General features: G+C 44.8%; 1 protein-coding gene across 1 annotated transcript in view; it reads left to right on the forward strand.

Annotated features, from left to right (window-relative positions):
* MSH6 (mutS homolog 6) overlaps window positions 1-15,617 on the forward strand; it is a 68,352-nt gene that overhangs the window by 14,990 nt on the left and 37,745 nt on the right. The window contains exon 2 of the mRNA XM_082251369.1: window positions 14,790-14,989. Coding sequence (XP_082107495.1) covers window positions 14,790-14,989 — 200 coding nt within the window. The remainder of the gene's footprint in view (window positions 1-14,789; window positions 14,990-15,617) is intronic.

Raw genomic sequence — 15,617 nt, forward strand, 5'->3', positions numbered from 1 at the left:
TTTAAACCGTAACATGTTGGGTATCTATTTACTCGGCGTGACATCATCTTTCACAATATACAAGAAAATGGGCTGACTTTACGGTTTAGTTTTTTTTTTTTTTTTTTAATGCAGTGAAATGTGATTTTTCGTAAGTTTTCCAAAAAAATGGCGTTTGAAAGCAGGGCTGTGGAGTCGGTAGATAAATGTTCCGACTCCTCAGTTTTTTGTACTTCCAACTCCGACTCCTCTGTATTAATATGTATTAATCTTTCGACACTGACTTGGGTGGGTGGCATTGCAGTAACTATTCTGGCCACATCAACGATCTCTGGATAAACAAGGATGGCTTCCTCAACTAACAAGATTTAATTTTCCAGCAAAAGACTCTCTCTTTTCATCATTGAAGATGCAATGCCCTCAGCTATTAACCCTCCATTTTTGTTCAGGCGATATAACAGGCTCTTCCATTCCAAGCGGAATTTACCCAGGGTTAGATTGTCACATTGCAACCTCTTGGTGATAGTGAAGGGGTGAGAAAGAAGGTTCTCCAGCTCTTTTTTGTGTCCACTGGCTTTCAGTTAATGCAAGATTTTCATTGTCCATTTCTTCTATGAAGTCTTTAAGTTCAAGCAAACGCTTCACCATTAAATAAGTGCTTCCACAGCGAGTTGTTTGATCCAAAATGGCTCCTTTTCCTGCACGTCTTTTCAAAATTGCATCTGTTTTCGGGGCCCTGGCTGCAACAGTTACTTGCCATAATTTGCCAATTAGTGTAGCTGCATGGCGATCTTTTAATCCATCTCTTATGGCAAGTTGTAGTGTATGAGCAGCACATCGCATATGATGAATAGTAGCAAGCTTCAATGCTTCTTCAACAAAGTTGTCTAAAAAAATATCAGCATTCTCTTCAGTTTCTAAACTTTCTCCAATACTTGCAGAGCTGTCTTCCTCTAACTCTTTTCTTTCATTGATTTTTATTGAGAAAAAGTCAAGTACAAAATACAACAAACATGGTAAAACGATCAGGCTAGACATGGTCCTGAATACCATACATATAAAATTGAGGAGTACGAACATTCGAGGGGGGGCATATCCATTAACCGACTGTGTTGAGGTCAAAGAGGGTAGTCCAAAGATCCACCCCCAACACGCTATGGGAGCTGAAACAGGATGCAGAGGGTTGAGTCCCCATATAGAGGGATGCAAAGCCCAAGAATAAACCACAGGCAATATAAGAGGTAAGGCGAAGGGTATCTCCAGGAGGGGAAGTATGAGGGGACATCATGCCCCCAATGGGTGGCGAGACATATGGGTCCAGCACATTCCCCTTCCAGAGAAAGCCCCCCAAGAGTGGTAGGACGGCAAAGAAGGGTGGGGGGGGGGGGAGTAAGGTAGGATAGACTGGAAGGCTCAAGACGTTAGCTGAGATGAGAGAAAAGAGGAAAAAAGAGGGTCTGGCGGCCAGATCAAATAGAAACCTGTACATATTTAGCCCAGGGTTCCCAGATGGTCTCAAATTTAACCACATTATTATTGATAATACCAGAGATTTTTTTCCTGTGACATGATCCATGAGATCTTAAGTTTGGTTTCCCTGATGGACACCCTGGGTGTTTTCCATGCTCTGGCTATGGTGAGTTTGACTCCCAGGAGCATAAAATGGAGGAGTTTCTGAGCAGGTTTAGAGAGTTTAGGGACCTTGACGTTGAGAAGTGCAATTTGTGGGGACTGAGCGATGGGGTGATCAAGTACTTTACAAATGATCTGGAATAATTTATTGCAGAATAGCCTAATCTTGGGGCAGGCCCACCAAGTATGCAAGTGGTCACCAGATGAACCGCAGCCCCTAAAGCACTGTGGAGAGGCGTTTGGAAACATGGCCGCAATGCGGGTAGGGACCAGGTACCATCTGGTGAGCAATTTAACATTCGCTTCGATGAGAGAAACATTCAGTATACCTGTAAAGGAGCGTTGAAGGCGAAAACCCCAGTCGTCCAGGTCCCTCTCCCAGACTAGCGCATATGCAGGTTTGACATCGCTGTTGAATACATGAGGGAAATCCCTCCCCTTGGGTCTCTGGCTTTCGAGCACCAGCGTTCATAAAGAGTGATTTGTGGAGGGTCAGGTTTATCGTCCCATATGGAGTGGAGGAAATGTGATATCTGGGAGTGGCAATATCTCTCAGTGAGGGGCATTTTGAGGAAATTGACAAAGTGTGGGAAAGAAAGGGGCCCCATGGCGTTAAAGAAGTGTCCAATGCGAAATAGGCCCTTGTTAAGCCACCAATAGAAGGCTTTGATATTTAGTCCAGGGGGAAATAGGGGGTTGTTAAAAACTTCTCTCTCTAATATCTGTTTGTTAACCTTCATCTGCTTTCATCTTCTCAATTGTGCTCAACATGTTAGAAGCGTTATTTGTCACAACACATAAAATTGGTTCCTTTGTAATTTCAAAATCTTCTAGAACACCCTCCACTAACTTCTGAAGGTAATCACTGTTGTGATGTGCCTGAGTATGCTTTAGACCCCATTCACACTAGCGCGACTTGGTCGCCTGACAAGTCGCGGTGGGTCGCCTGCCATTGATTAGCACAGGAACCGTTCTAATAGGAGTGACCCAAGTCGCTCCGACTTAGAAAAAGGGTCCTGTACTACTTTGGTGCGACCTGCATTGACTTCAATGATATGAAGTCCGTGCATGTCGCGCCGAGGTCGCTGGGCGTGCATGTCGCGCCCAGCAAGTCGGGTCGCCCCTGTGTGAACGGGGTCTTAATCTGAGGGTCCGTGTTATTGTTCTGTTATTTTCATCCACAAATCTAACATTAATAGCAAAATAATTGACTCTGTGACGTGTGCATGCATCCATTTTAAGGAAGACAAAACGTCCTTTCAGAACTTTCTGTAGTTCTTCCTTTTTACATTTGGCCTCCTCAATTATAAGTTTCTTTATACTAAGTCATTAATTATAACTTTTTGTGAATTGGGACATTTAAACTTGCTTTTTTTTTTTTTTTTAATTCCAATCTAAATTTAGTAGGAGTCGGTGCATTGTTTTCCGACTCCAGGTACCCAAAATTTCCTCCGACTCAGACTCCACAGCCCTGTTTGAAAGACCGCTGCGCAAATACCATGTGACAAAAAATATTGCAATGACTGCCATTTTATTCTCCAGAGTCTTTGCTAAAAAAAATATATTTTAATGTTTGGGGGTTCCAAGTAGTTTTCTAGCAAAAAATACTGATTTTTAACTTGTAAACAAAAAGTGTCAAAAATAGGCTCGGTCCTTAAGTGATTAAAGTGGTTGTAAATCATCGACCTGAAATATGAATAAGGCATATCCCACTATAGTGTGTACATGTCTCAATTAAGATCACAAAGTATAATTTCTGTCTGCTGCTTCGTTCCTCTGCATGAATCGCTCCTGACAAGTTTTCCTGACACCAAGAGAAAAAAGGTGATGGGAGGGAGCTGCAGCACAGTCTGTGATCAGACCTTTTAAAAAAAAAAAAAAAAAAAAAATTATTTTAATAAAATTATTTTGGAGTAAGAATGTATCTAAAGATAGTTTTCTATTTAAGATACATTAATAATTTAGTTTATTCAGCACGAAATGGAGCTTAGTTATATGTAGCATGAGGCTGTATATTCTGCAATCTTTAGATTTTTGGTAAACTTATTCAATGAATCCAAGCTCTGCAAGCTGAGATGCACTGATGCATTCACACAATTTCACAGTAACCATGAGATAAAACAAAGTTCAGGAATATTCCTTTATCCCATTGTTTTGTAAATCTATGTACACTACAAACTGTATGATTGAATCGGTTCTAATATGGCTGTTTTACTAACCTTACAGCTTATTATTCTAGTAGAAAGCCTTCATTTTGTTTAATATTTTCAAAGATTCTAACTCCAGCAAGAATAGGTCCTTACATTTAAGGAGCACTTGACATTTCAGATCCATCATGGCAGCCTGTTAGCAGGCATCCACCCACCTGCTGCCGCCACCACATCCCTCACCTTGTCACTGCCACATCACCAGCCGTCCCAATAAAGTGAATGTGATGGACAGGCTCAGCTCTATTCCTGTGTGAAGGGGAGGGGGGGGTCTCCCCTCCAATCAGCTCTCAGAGCTCTTTCCTGAGCTCTGCATAGTGTACCTTCAGCTCTCCGCCCCCTGCTTTCTGAAATCTGACAAGCTGTATAAATTCAACACTTTGAACCAATGACTTCAGATAAGCAGGTACAACTTGTGTAGGAGTATTTGTTCATCTGTTTCACTTCACTAGATATATGTAAGGAATTCACATATAAGCGGTGCGGGACACCGCACGGGTTCAGGTAGGAATCGCACCGCATTCCTATTCAAATCACAAGCAATGTTTGTGCAGTGCGATTTGAGCTATTCGTTTGTATGGCTCAAATCCCAAAACATCCTCACAAAATAATTGAAGGACCATTTTTTAATTTTTTTTCCTTCCCGAACTGGAATCGGATTGCATGGGTGTTCATGCCAATGCAATCTGTTTCTGTCAATTGCACTGTTTTGCTTACTGTTTTGGGGTGTCGTTAACTTAACATTGACACCCACCTGAATGCTGCTCAATTTTAATTGCCATGCGGTGCGGGAAACACATAGGACTCACTGAGTTTCCTGCACCGTTTGTGAACTGAGCCTATAGGTTTAGAACCACTTTAAATATTTTCTGTCATAGCTCGTATGAGTAGAATGATTTTTACAGTGATTTGCAAATTGTTTAGGTGTTTCTGTATCTGATGAGACTATTTAGTCCCTGACCATGTGTACTATAGGCTGGCCATAGATAGTTAGAATCTGGGCCGGTTTAGCAGAACTTTTACTATCACTTATTTTTAGTCTGCAATTCTTATATTCCTGTTTTAAATGAGTCAAATCTGAATGTCCAAATACACCCTCTCCTGTAGACGTCTGCAGTCTTTACAATTGCTTTGTTCTGTGCACATAATAGTATTATCTGTAGTGAGTGAAGGGCGGGCACTTGGTTCATGTGTTGCTGTCCTAGTTTTGTAGGGAGATTTTTCTCAGGGTGAATAGAAGAAAGTATCTTTTGCAGACAGTCCCTGGGGTGAGTGTCCTGTGGTGGAATGTGTGTGTGATGGCATGTGACTCTCCTGTGTTGTGGGTACCATATTATGACTGAGAACCAAGTACCAGGAAAACTTGAAAAATAGATTTTCCCTCTATCTTTTCAGTGCTGCCACCTGAGAAAGGATTGGCTCTCAAGTCTAAGCTCCTCTTTAAAAAAAACAAATGAGTGTTTCTCTTTCGTTCATTGACGGAGACAGCACTTTATCTTCTTGACCATAGGGTTATACTGCCCCCTACAAGAGTAGGACACTAGGCAGGGAATAAAGCTTGAGCATGCCTATGGGGGCAGTCCCTGGTGTATGCTCCCACTTTCTGCTGTAGGTCTTCAGTTTTTTTTTTTTTTTTTTTTTTGTTCCTAGTCAGGAGTAAGGACCTAGTTCCTTGCTGGGATCTCTGGTCCTGGCAATTTTTTTTTCTTTTTGAATGGATTTTTTTTTCTCCTTTATTTTGTTCCTGTGATAATCTACATTTAGGTGCCGGACTAGGCGATGTACTGGATAATCTAGATCATTACGGTCCCCCGGTCTGGCCAGCGAGCATGTGCAAACCACAGCTGCGCTCTAGTTTGGCCACTGAACGGGGGCTGGCCTGCGAGTTAATCATCTTGTGAGGGCGCGTACGAACTGGCTTTGGCCTGAGTCGCAGTGTTTCCTCCTGGTCGACCGCACCTTAGAGCTGCACGATTCTGGCCAAAATGAGAATCACGATTTTTTAGCTTGGAATAAAGATCACGATTCTCTGTGTAACAAAAAAAATTGGGATAACTTTACTGTTACGTTTTTTTTTTTTTTTTTTCATTAAAGTCTATTAATTGCGTTTGAAAGACTGCTGCGCAAATACAGTGTGACATAAAATATTACAACAATCGCCATTTTATTCTGTAGGGTCTCTGCTAAAAAAAATATATAAAATGTTTGGGGGTTCTAAGTACTTTTCTAGCAAAAAAAAATGATTTTAACTTGCAAGCAACAAATGTCAGAAAAAGGTCCAGTCTTTAAGAGGTTAAACTTCCTTTCTCCCTGGCAGAGGGAAGGAAAAGATACAATGTAATCATTTTTGTTTATAGTTACTGGGAGACTTTGCTGATAGCAGTTTGCCTGGAGGCTTTTTTTTTTTTTTTTCCCACAGCTGTTCTCTCTGCTATGCAGCTATGCAAAGAATTGAGCAAATGTCAGGTTTAGATCGTCAGGAGGGGTGAATCGAGATCGTGATTTTCATACGATTAATCGTGCAGCTCTACCGCACCTACATTACGATGGAGCGGTGTCCTGTCCGCAGCGGTTGCCACTCTGTTCCTGGTGTGGTAAGTAGCTGTCTCTCCTCTCCCCTGGCGGTTTTGGAGTGGGCATGAGCCCCTCCCTGGGATGATCAGAGAACCTGGGCTCGCCTCTCTCCAGGTTGGCGTTGCCCCCCCTCGTCTTGGTCTATTGCGGTCTGTGCCCCCCGTCTGCCCACACACCCCCTCCCTCCCCCTCTGGGGCAGACATACCTTTTTTGTTACATGGGGTGCTGCACTGGAGAGGGGGGGGGGGGGGAGCGTGCCTCTGTCGATGTTACTCTTCATGATCGCCACATGGTGTGCAGATAGTTCGGGCTGTGAGTACCTGACCGGTGTGTTGAGTACCTTTTTTTGGGGGGCTTTCTCTCCCTCTTCCTGCTATTGCAGCAGTAGTGCTCTGTGCTGGGCCGTGTAGTGCCAAAGCGTGGTGGGGTGTCCCTTTTGCAGTGTTTTACACTTTTTGTGGGTTCCCCTCTTCGTTCATGGAGCATGTTTCACCACCTGACAACCTCTGAGGCTGCAGGGCCCAACAACTATCTGCACTGACGGCGGTCCTGGAATCCTTGGTGTCCAAAGTAAATTTGGTCCTGGGCAAACGGGCCAGCAAAAAGCACCCCCCCCCCCCCCCCCGCCTTCACCTGCTACTTCTGTCTCCTCAGATCAGGAGTCTGATTCGGCAGACGCAAGTTATCCTTTGGTGTCTGCGTCCACGCACCCTGCATGCTAGGATAGTAATGACGATTCCTCTGGTCCTCTAGCCGCACATGAAAAGGCACTAGTGGATGCACTGATTGTATCAGTACAGGAAACTTTGCATATGGAAGATGCGACTTAACGCAGCAGCAGAGACGCGGGTCACTTTTGGCACCCACAGGTCCTCAAAAGCAGGGAGGGTGTTCCCCTTTCCTGCCTTTGACAGTATGGTCTCAAAACAGTGGGGGTGCCCAAAACGCACCTTTGCAATCCCTAGTGTTTTGCAATGCAGTACCCTTACGAGGAGTCCCTCCTTGAAAAAAATGTACGGTACCTCCTGAAGTGGACTCTCCGGTTTCCAGGTTAAATGAACCCACTGTAATTCCAGTTGAAGTCCCCGGTCTTCTCAGACACGACTGGTAGGCAGTCGGGAGGCCTTGACCCGCCATATGTTCACTGTGGCTGGGTCGGCACTTAGGCTGGTATTTTCTATTGCTCTAGTGTCACAAGCTATGACTGAATGGGTTAAAATTCTACGCCGGGACCTGGAGAAACAGCTCCCCCCTGCCTTTGTGGAGCTGGCGGATCAGTTGGTCCAAGGGCTACAGTTTCTGTGACGCCTCTTTTGATGCCACTCCCCTGCTTTCTAGACTGTCTGTCTTGGCAGTGGTCCTGTGGCACATTATCTGGCTGAAATGTTGGTCTGTGGACCAGGCTTCTAAAAAGGCCTTGTCCAATCTTCCATTTGTGGGGATCGCCTGTTTGGAGCTTTCTTGGCAAAGGCCTCAGGAGGAAAGGGTACTCTTCTTCCTCAGGCTTCCATGGGTAAGGAAGTCTTGGTCAGGCAAACCAGGGGCGGGTTCTGACAAACATTCCTCCGCATGAAGGGGTGCCCTCACCCGTATCTGGGGTGGGAGGATGTCTTCGCTGTTTTCCTGAATCCGTGGACCTCCCTGATCCAGGACAAGTGAGTCCACAAAGTCATTTACTCCGGCTACCGACTTTCGATCATATCCTCTGGAAAGGTTCTTCCCTTCCAACCTGCGTCTGTTCCCAGATCGCTTAAAGGATCTTTATGGCGCTGTGCAAGACTTGTTACTTCAAGGGGTGATTGTTCCGGTTTGAAAGTCAGAACTTTTTTCAAGGTTTTTACTCAAGCCTGTTTACAGTCCCCAGGAAGGAGGGCAAGGTGCGTGCAATACTGTACCTCAAGGCGCTAAACTGCGTTGTGCAGGTACAGAAGTTCCGAATGGAGTCTATTCGCACAGTGGTAGCATCCTTGCATCAGAGGGACTTTCTCGTCTCCGACATCAAGGATACCTACCTTCAAATCCCAATATGTGTCGCCCATAAGCGCTTCCTCCGTTTTGCCATGGGCGAGGAGCATTATCAATTTGTGGTGTTACCCTTTGGTCTTCACAAAAGTGTTGGCCCCGGTTCTAGCTTTATTGCGTAAGCAGGGGATCAGGGTACCTGGACGATCTGCTCTTACGAGCAGAGTCTTTGACTGCCTTGTTGGACAACTTGGAGATTACTCTGCAAATGCTGAGGGAGTTTGGTTGGATTCTGAATCTTCAGAAGTCTGCTCTGGTTTCGTCCACAAGGACTACCTGCGCCTGACTCTGGATTTGTCCTCAGACAGAGTGTTTCTTCCTCTGGAGAAACTTCAAAAAGTTGCAGGAGGCAATTTGGCTTCTGCTATCCAGCAGATGGGTCGTCTCTTAGGACTTGCATGCTGGTGCTGGGCCTGATGTGTCTACCTTTTTTGTGGCAGTTCCGATTTCAGTTCCACACAAGATCTCTGCAAAGGACATTCTGGTAAAATGGAACAAGAATCCTCAGTCTCTGAACAATCTGATCCTGTTGAGCCGGAGTACGAGAGGGTCCCTGGTTTGGTGGCTTCATTCTCCGGCACTTCGTCTGGGAAAATCATTTCTTCCCCTGTACTAGACGGTTTTCACCACGGATGCTAGCCTATCCGGGTGGGGAGGCATCCTCGGCACGGAGTGTGCACAGGGGGTCTGGTCTCTGGAAGAGTCCAGGCTACCAATCGTACTGGAGCTCCGAGCTATCAGACTTTGTCTGGATCATTGGACATGTCGTCTCCAGGGGTGTCCTGTACGAATCCAATCACACTACCATGGCTGTGGCCTATGTCAATCGCCATGGGGGCACAAGAAGGGTAATGGCAGCTGGGGAAGAAGTCGGCATTCTAAGGTGGGCAGAACGATGCGTTCCAGCCCTCCCTGCTGTACACATTCCGGGGGTGGAAATTTAGCAAGCGGATTATCTCAGTTGGCCTCCAGCCTCAACAAAAAAGTTCAGAGGTTTGTGGCACGGTCTTGGGATCCTCCTAGCTGACGCTACAGGCGCGCTAGCCGTTCCTTGGAGTCAGTATTGTTTGATTTACACCTTTGCTTCTCTTCAGCTTCTGCCGAGACTCCTACGCAGGTTTGAGGCAGAAAGGATTCCGGTCATCCAAGTGGCTCGAGACTGGCCTCGCCGGTCTTGGTACGCCGATCTGGTACGGCTGGTCGCCGCTGCTCCTTGGAGCCTTCCTCTCGGGTAAGATCTGCTGTACCAAGGGGCCAATCTTCCATCCTGCTTTACAGTCGCTGGTTTTGACTGCTTGGCTGTTGAAAGCCAGGTGCTGAAGGTTAGAGGGTTGTCTGACTCTGTGATCCCTAGGCTGTTAAAAGCCAGAAAATCTACTTCTGGGAAGATCTACCATTGTACGTGGAAGATGTACATTGCGTGGTGTGAATCCCTCAGAGTTCATCCTCCCTCCTTTTTTGGTGACTCGGATCTTGGCTTTCCTCCAATGTGGGGTTGAGCAGCGCCTGGCCTTGGGTACCATCAAGGGCCAGATCTTGGCCTTGGCGGTTTTCTTTTAATATCCGTTGGCCACACACACTCCTTGGTGCGTACCTTTCTAGAGGGGCGTGAGATGCTTGGTTCCCCCAGTGTGGTATCCATTGCCGCCGTGGTACCTCAATTTGGTGTTCTTTCTCCAGAAGTTTCTCTTTGAAAATATTAGGGAGATTCCCCTGCTTGCGTTGTCCTCAGAAGGTGGATTTTTTGGTGGCCGTTACTACTTCGTGCAGGGTGTCTGAACTGGTGGCGCTGTCTTGTCGTTCACCTTGGTGGTTCACGGGAATAAGGTGGTTCTTCGTCCATGTCCATCATTCCTTCCAAAGGTTGTCTGATTTTCATCTGAATGAAGACATTGTGTTGCCCTCCCCTGTGTCCCGAGCCTAAGCATCCGAAGGAAGTTGCTTTGCACCCTTTGGATGTGATTCAGTCAATAAGGGTGTATCTGGCATCTACAAAGTCTTTTAGGAAGTCGGACTCACTATTTGTCCTTGTGGATGGACCTTGCAAAGGGCTGGCTGCCTCTGCTGTGACCATTTCCAGATGGGTCAGACACTGTGGTTCAGGCTTATTCTGTTAAGGGTCAGGTTCCTCCTTTCCCTGTCAAGGCGCACTCTACTTGGGCGCTTAGTGCCTCCTGGGCCTTCCGTCACCAGGCGTCAGTGATGCAGGTTTGCAAGGCGGCCACTTTGGTCATCTGTACACACATTCACAAAGTTTTTATAAAGTGGATGATTTGGTATCTGTGGATGCTGCTTTTGGCCGCAAGGTTTTGCAGGCTGATGTAAAATCCATTTCTCTGATGTTTATTAACGGACACAGCACCCGCCCCTCTATGGATTTGGGTTTTTCTTCTGACACTGCTAGTTACAAAACTGAAGACCTATAGCAGAGTGGGAGTATACTCCCAGGGACTGCTTCATAGGCGTGCTCAAGCTTTTTTTCCTCTGACTAGTGTCCTACTCCTGTAGGGGGCAGTATAACCCTACGGTCAACAAGTGCTGTGTCAATGAATATCAGAGAAATTGATTTTACAGTAAGTCAAAAATCCTTTTATTTACAATGGGGCACTTACAATGGGGCACTTACTATGTGGCTACTTCCGATATGGCTGTCCAAAGGTAGTAGATTGTGTTTATTCCAATTGGACAAAAGGGCTCCTAAATCCAAGTACAGGTTCACAGGGAGCTTACCTATACAGAGTTGATGACAAATGTATTTATATGTATTTGCATAGGCACCACGGGCTATATACTATGATCAAAGCCTTGCAGATAACTTGCTACAAAAAAAAAAAAAAAAAAATATATATATATATATAATTTTTTTTTCTAGGTGCAGCCGTATGTTTGAGGCTCCAGTGTATTCAGAAGTGTAGGGCCTAATGCAGGGCTTGACATCTAGGAGCCGGTTTTGTTTGTTTTTTTCCGCGCCTGCCGAATGGCCGGCTTCTTTCGGACCGGCTGCCATACACACGGGCCCAATGGCAATGAGTTTTTAATGAACCGGCTAATGTTGCCCGGCAATCGACCCATATGTACTTTAATATCTCTCAGAAGAAGGAAACAAAGGAACACTCCAACCACCATTACCACTTCAGTGATTTGAAGTGGTCATGGTGGTGGTAGGAGTCAGAAACACTGCACATGCTGGGATATTTACAATCATGTGCTGGGGGTTAGTTGCACCCCTAGCACATGTGACTTACTCCTGGCGGGAAATGCTGGCGGAGACTGTGAGGAGCAGCGCTGGAGGAAGCATGGAGAGACAATGCATCCTGTATCTCTGCTCTCACAGGTGGAGTGCATTTGATATCACTCCGCCTGTGACAGGACAGAGCCGGAACTATACAAGAAGCATCGGTTCCGTTCTTTCACAGCTGACACACTGTTCTGTCTCCAGACATCCCAAGTTTCCTGCGAGGTGCGGGAGTCTCCCGCATGCGGGCGCTGCACTTAGCGGGTGCCAGGGAGCCGCATTCCACATTCGGGAGACTCCCGCACCTTGTAGGAGACTTGGGATGTCTGGTGACAAGACACCTGCTGCAGTCTAACTCAGGCGCCAGGCCGCTAATTCTAGTTACCAATACGACCTGGTGTCTGGGGTTTGTCGAGCCCTGGCCTACCACCCTCTATAGAAAGCCAACGGTGAGAAATACAATACTACGCGCCGAAAGTGCCCACCCACAAGTACTAATCAAGCGTATTCCCTTTTCTCAATACCTAAGGCTTAAATGTAACTTCTCCGATGTTTAAAAGCGAGGCTAACATATTACGGAACAGCTTACTGACAAGAGGATATACTAAAACCATACTTGGGAAAGCGTTTAACAAAGCTAATTCAAAGACACAAGCTACTTTTTAACAAAAAGAAAGATGAAAAAGAAGTAACTAGGCTGATTACGACATACTCTAATCAACATGCACAAATTAGGAGAATACTAGAAAAAAACTGATGACTTTTTATGAGTGACCCCATACTGAACAAATACCTGGGCAACATGCCTGAGATTGTATAAAGACGATCTACCTCGCTACGTGACAGGATAGTCAGCCACTACAGTAGACCGAAATAAAAATATCAGCAAACGTATGGGTTTATTCAAATGTGGTAGATGTGAATTTTGCCCTTGGATCCTAGAGGGTTCATCCTTCAGGTTACCCAACGGCAATAACATGCTGGTTAAACAACCTATCACTTGCCAGGCGAGGGGGGTGGTATACATTATGTTCATGTTGGGAATTTTATGTGGGTAAGACAATTAGGCCTATTTGTAAAATAATTTTTGACCATATTTCATACATTAGAAACGGCTAAATTAATACCCCAATTGGGGGGCACGTAGGGCATAAACACAATTTTGACAAATCTCATTAAATTTGCAGTCCTTGAGATAGTTCCCGAAGACCTAAGAGGGGGAAATCTGGACAAAAAAGTGACATGTACAGAGTCCTGTTGGATATATATCCTACAAGCTACAAATACACCCCCTCCGGCCTTAACAATATGCTTAGCTATAAGCCTTTCCTATAAACTAGATCCACATTATCCAGGAGATAAACTGATTTTTTTATATTTTTGGTACACATGAAAGCTTTACTTTAATCTTATATTTGTCAGTCAATGAATACTAATGTTGGTATGTATACAAAATGCTTGTTTTTACATATTCTGTCACAATTATTGTACAAAAAATGTTCGGAATATGGATGCTCTGTATGTAATTATGGAGGCATGCAATGGCTGCTGGGTATCGGCTGCACATGTGTCGGCACTCCCTGGGTCTGTCGGACAGAGGCATGTCCCCCTTGTGAATGTGGTCTTCTTGTGGGGCAGGTTGTTTACCTAAGACTCCGCCTGGTGTCATTGGAGTCACAACCAGACATCTTGACCCTAATGAGAAGATAAGATGTGAGAAGAGGCTTTTTTCATATTTAAATGGAATACAATATAGAGCTTAGAGATGACCATTTACTTATGACTTTTATCTAGTGTGCAAATATTTGAAGTTGGATGCATCTATTCATTAATTGATGAAGCCTAGGGATGTACCCTTTGCGAGGTCTATTAGGCCCTACACTTCTAAATACACTGGAGCCTCAAATTGAACATACGGCTGCACCTACACAGTATATATAGGTTTGTAGTAAGTTATCGCTTAATGCTTTGATCATAAGATATATCCCAGGGTGCCTATGCAAATACATATAAATATATTTGATTGTATAGGTAAGCTCCCTGCGAACCTAATATTAATTTAGGAGCCCCTTTGTGCAACTTAAAATTGGACAATCTACTACCTTTTGGACAGCCATATCTGAAAGTAGCCACATAGTAAGTGTCCCATTGTCAATAATAGCATATATTTTATAGGCTATATCCAAATTTAATAATATGATTTTACAATATTAGAGGGTGGTTGTGCCCGCTCCTGAAGTTTTCTTCTGTGAGTTATGTGCATGTGGGGCTGATATTGGAGGTGCGCCTGACAATAATCCTAATGGAAGATCTGTTAAATTTTTTTTTTTTTTTTGTATAAGATGGTAAAGGTTGTCTCCCCATAGATGAGTACTATGTGGTATTCACAGCCCTGATGAAGCCAAACGCGTTAGCATTGGAAAATCCCACACTCATAGTGCTCCACTGTTGGTTTATTACCCGCATGCTTTACCCTATGGGGATTTTATAATGTATAGATGGTTTTGCATATAGCACATCTGTTCTTTTAATTGTATAAATGTTTTCATTTTATTATAAACCTTGTACACTCCTCTTCACTGGCCTGCACAGTCCCATATCTTTGCCCCCCCCCCCCTTTTTCTTCCATAGAAGTGTCACTTTTGTCTGCTGCCTCATTCCTCTATCAGCATAAGTCACTTCTGACAAGTTTTCCTGACACCAAGAGAATAAATGGTGACGGGAGGGGCTCCAGCTGATTGACAGTCTGTTCTGTTCCTGTGTGGAGGGGGGGGGGGGATGTGTGTATGTCCCTCCAATCAGCTCTGAGCTATCCTCACTGTGCTCTGTAGAATGTTGCTTCAGCTCTCTGCCTCCATTTTTCTGAGCTCCTGGACAAGCTTTGTAAATTCAACACTTTGAACGGATGCAGAGAAGAGAAAATACAGATAAAAGGTACTAATGCTGGAGGATTTGTTTAATCTCTGTATCACCTGACGCCAGTCACTTCACTGGGTATATGAAAAGGTTTACAACCCCTTTTAATGATTAGCTAACTGCATTTTGCTTATGTTTTTTATTCTATGCTTGGCGTTCTGCTATAAAAAGTTTGACATTTTTTCCTTGCATATTGTTAATAAAAAATATTTTCTGTCTGCAGTGTTTGCGATTTCTCACCTGGTGACCTTGTTTGGGCCAAGATGGCAGGTCACCCCTGGTGGCCGTCATTAGTTTACAACCACCCCAAGGAAGACACACATTTCAGAGGAAAGGGCAAGTCTCTTCATGTTCATGTGCAGTTCTTTGATGAACCTCCAACTAGAGGATGGATAGGCGTAAAATATGTGAAGAATTACTCAGGTAAGAGCTTTTAAATGTTGAGTTTGATTTATAAACACTTGCGCATGTAATCTGAGTTATGCTGGACTTGGTGGTCAATAAGCAGACCAGCAGGCAGTGCCCTGAGAACGGCATGTTAACCCCTATTCACCCATCCCAGCATCGCTTTTATTAAGTTCTGATCGCCCAGGGGGGTGGAAAAGATCGGCAATTGTGACCAATGTGATTGGCTATCACAGTGGTTCCAAGCTAGAGAGCTGGTTTTGCCAGCTGCTGATTGTTAGTTGGGGCCCAGATCTGTCTTTGACAGCTTGGTCTCTGTGCTGGGAGCACCCAGTGAGTGCATTTTCAGAAACATGTGCCGCCCAGAGATGCGTGTGCGGGAGTTAAAGCCCACCCTTTTGTCGTCGCACATATTGGTTACACTAGCAGCAACAGGTAAATTTGTACATACCAGATTATTATTATTGGTGCAGAGGGAAGCTGAACACAGCTTGTCTGGTTTACCTCCTTCCGCACTCGGCCTATGCAGGATCTGCAAAATTAACCACTTGAAGACCAAGGCTTTTCTGGCACTTTTTGTTTACAAGGTAAAATCAGTATTTCTCTAGCGCTCATTGACAGACGTAGTCCTCGGTGATACACCACC

Source organism: Pelophylax lessonae (assembly GCF_965119305.1).
Source record: "Pelophylax lessonae genome assembly, chromosome: 3".
Lineage (NCBI taxonomy): Eukaryota > Metazoa > Chordata > Amphibia > Anura > Ranidae > Pelophylax > Pelophylax lessonae.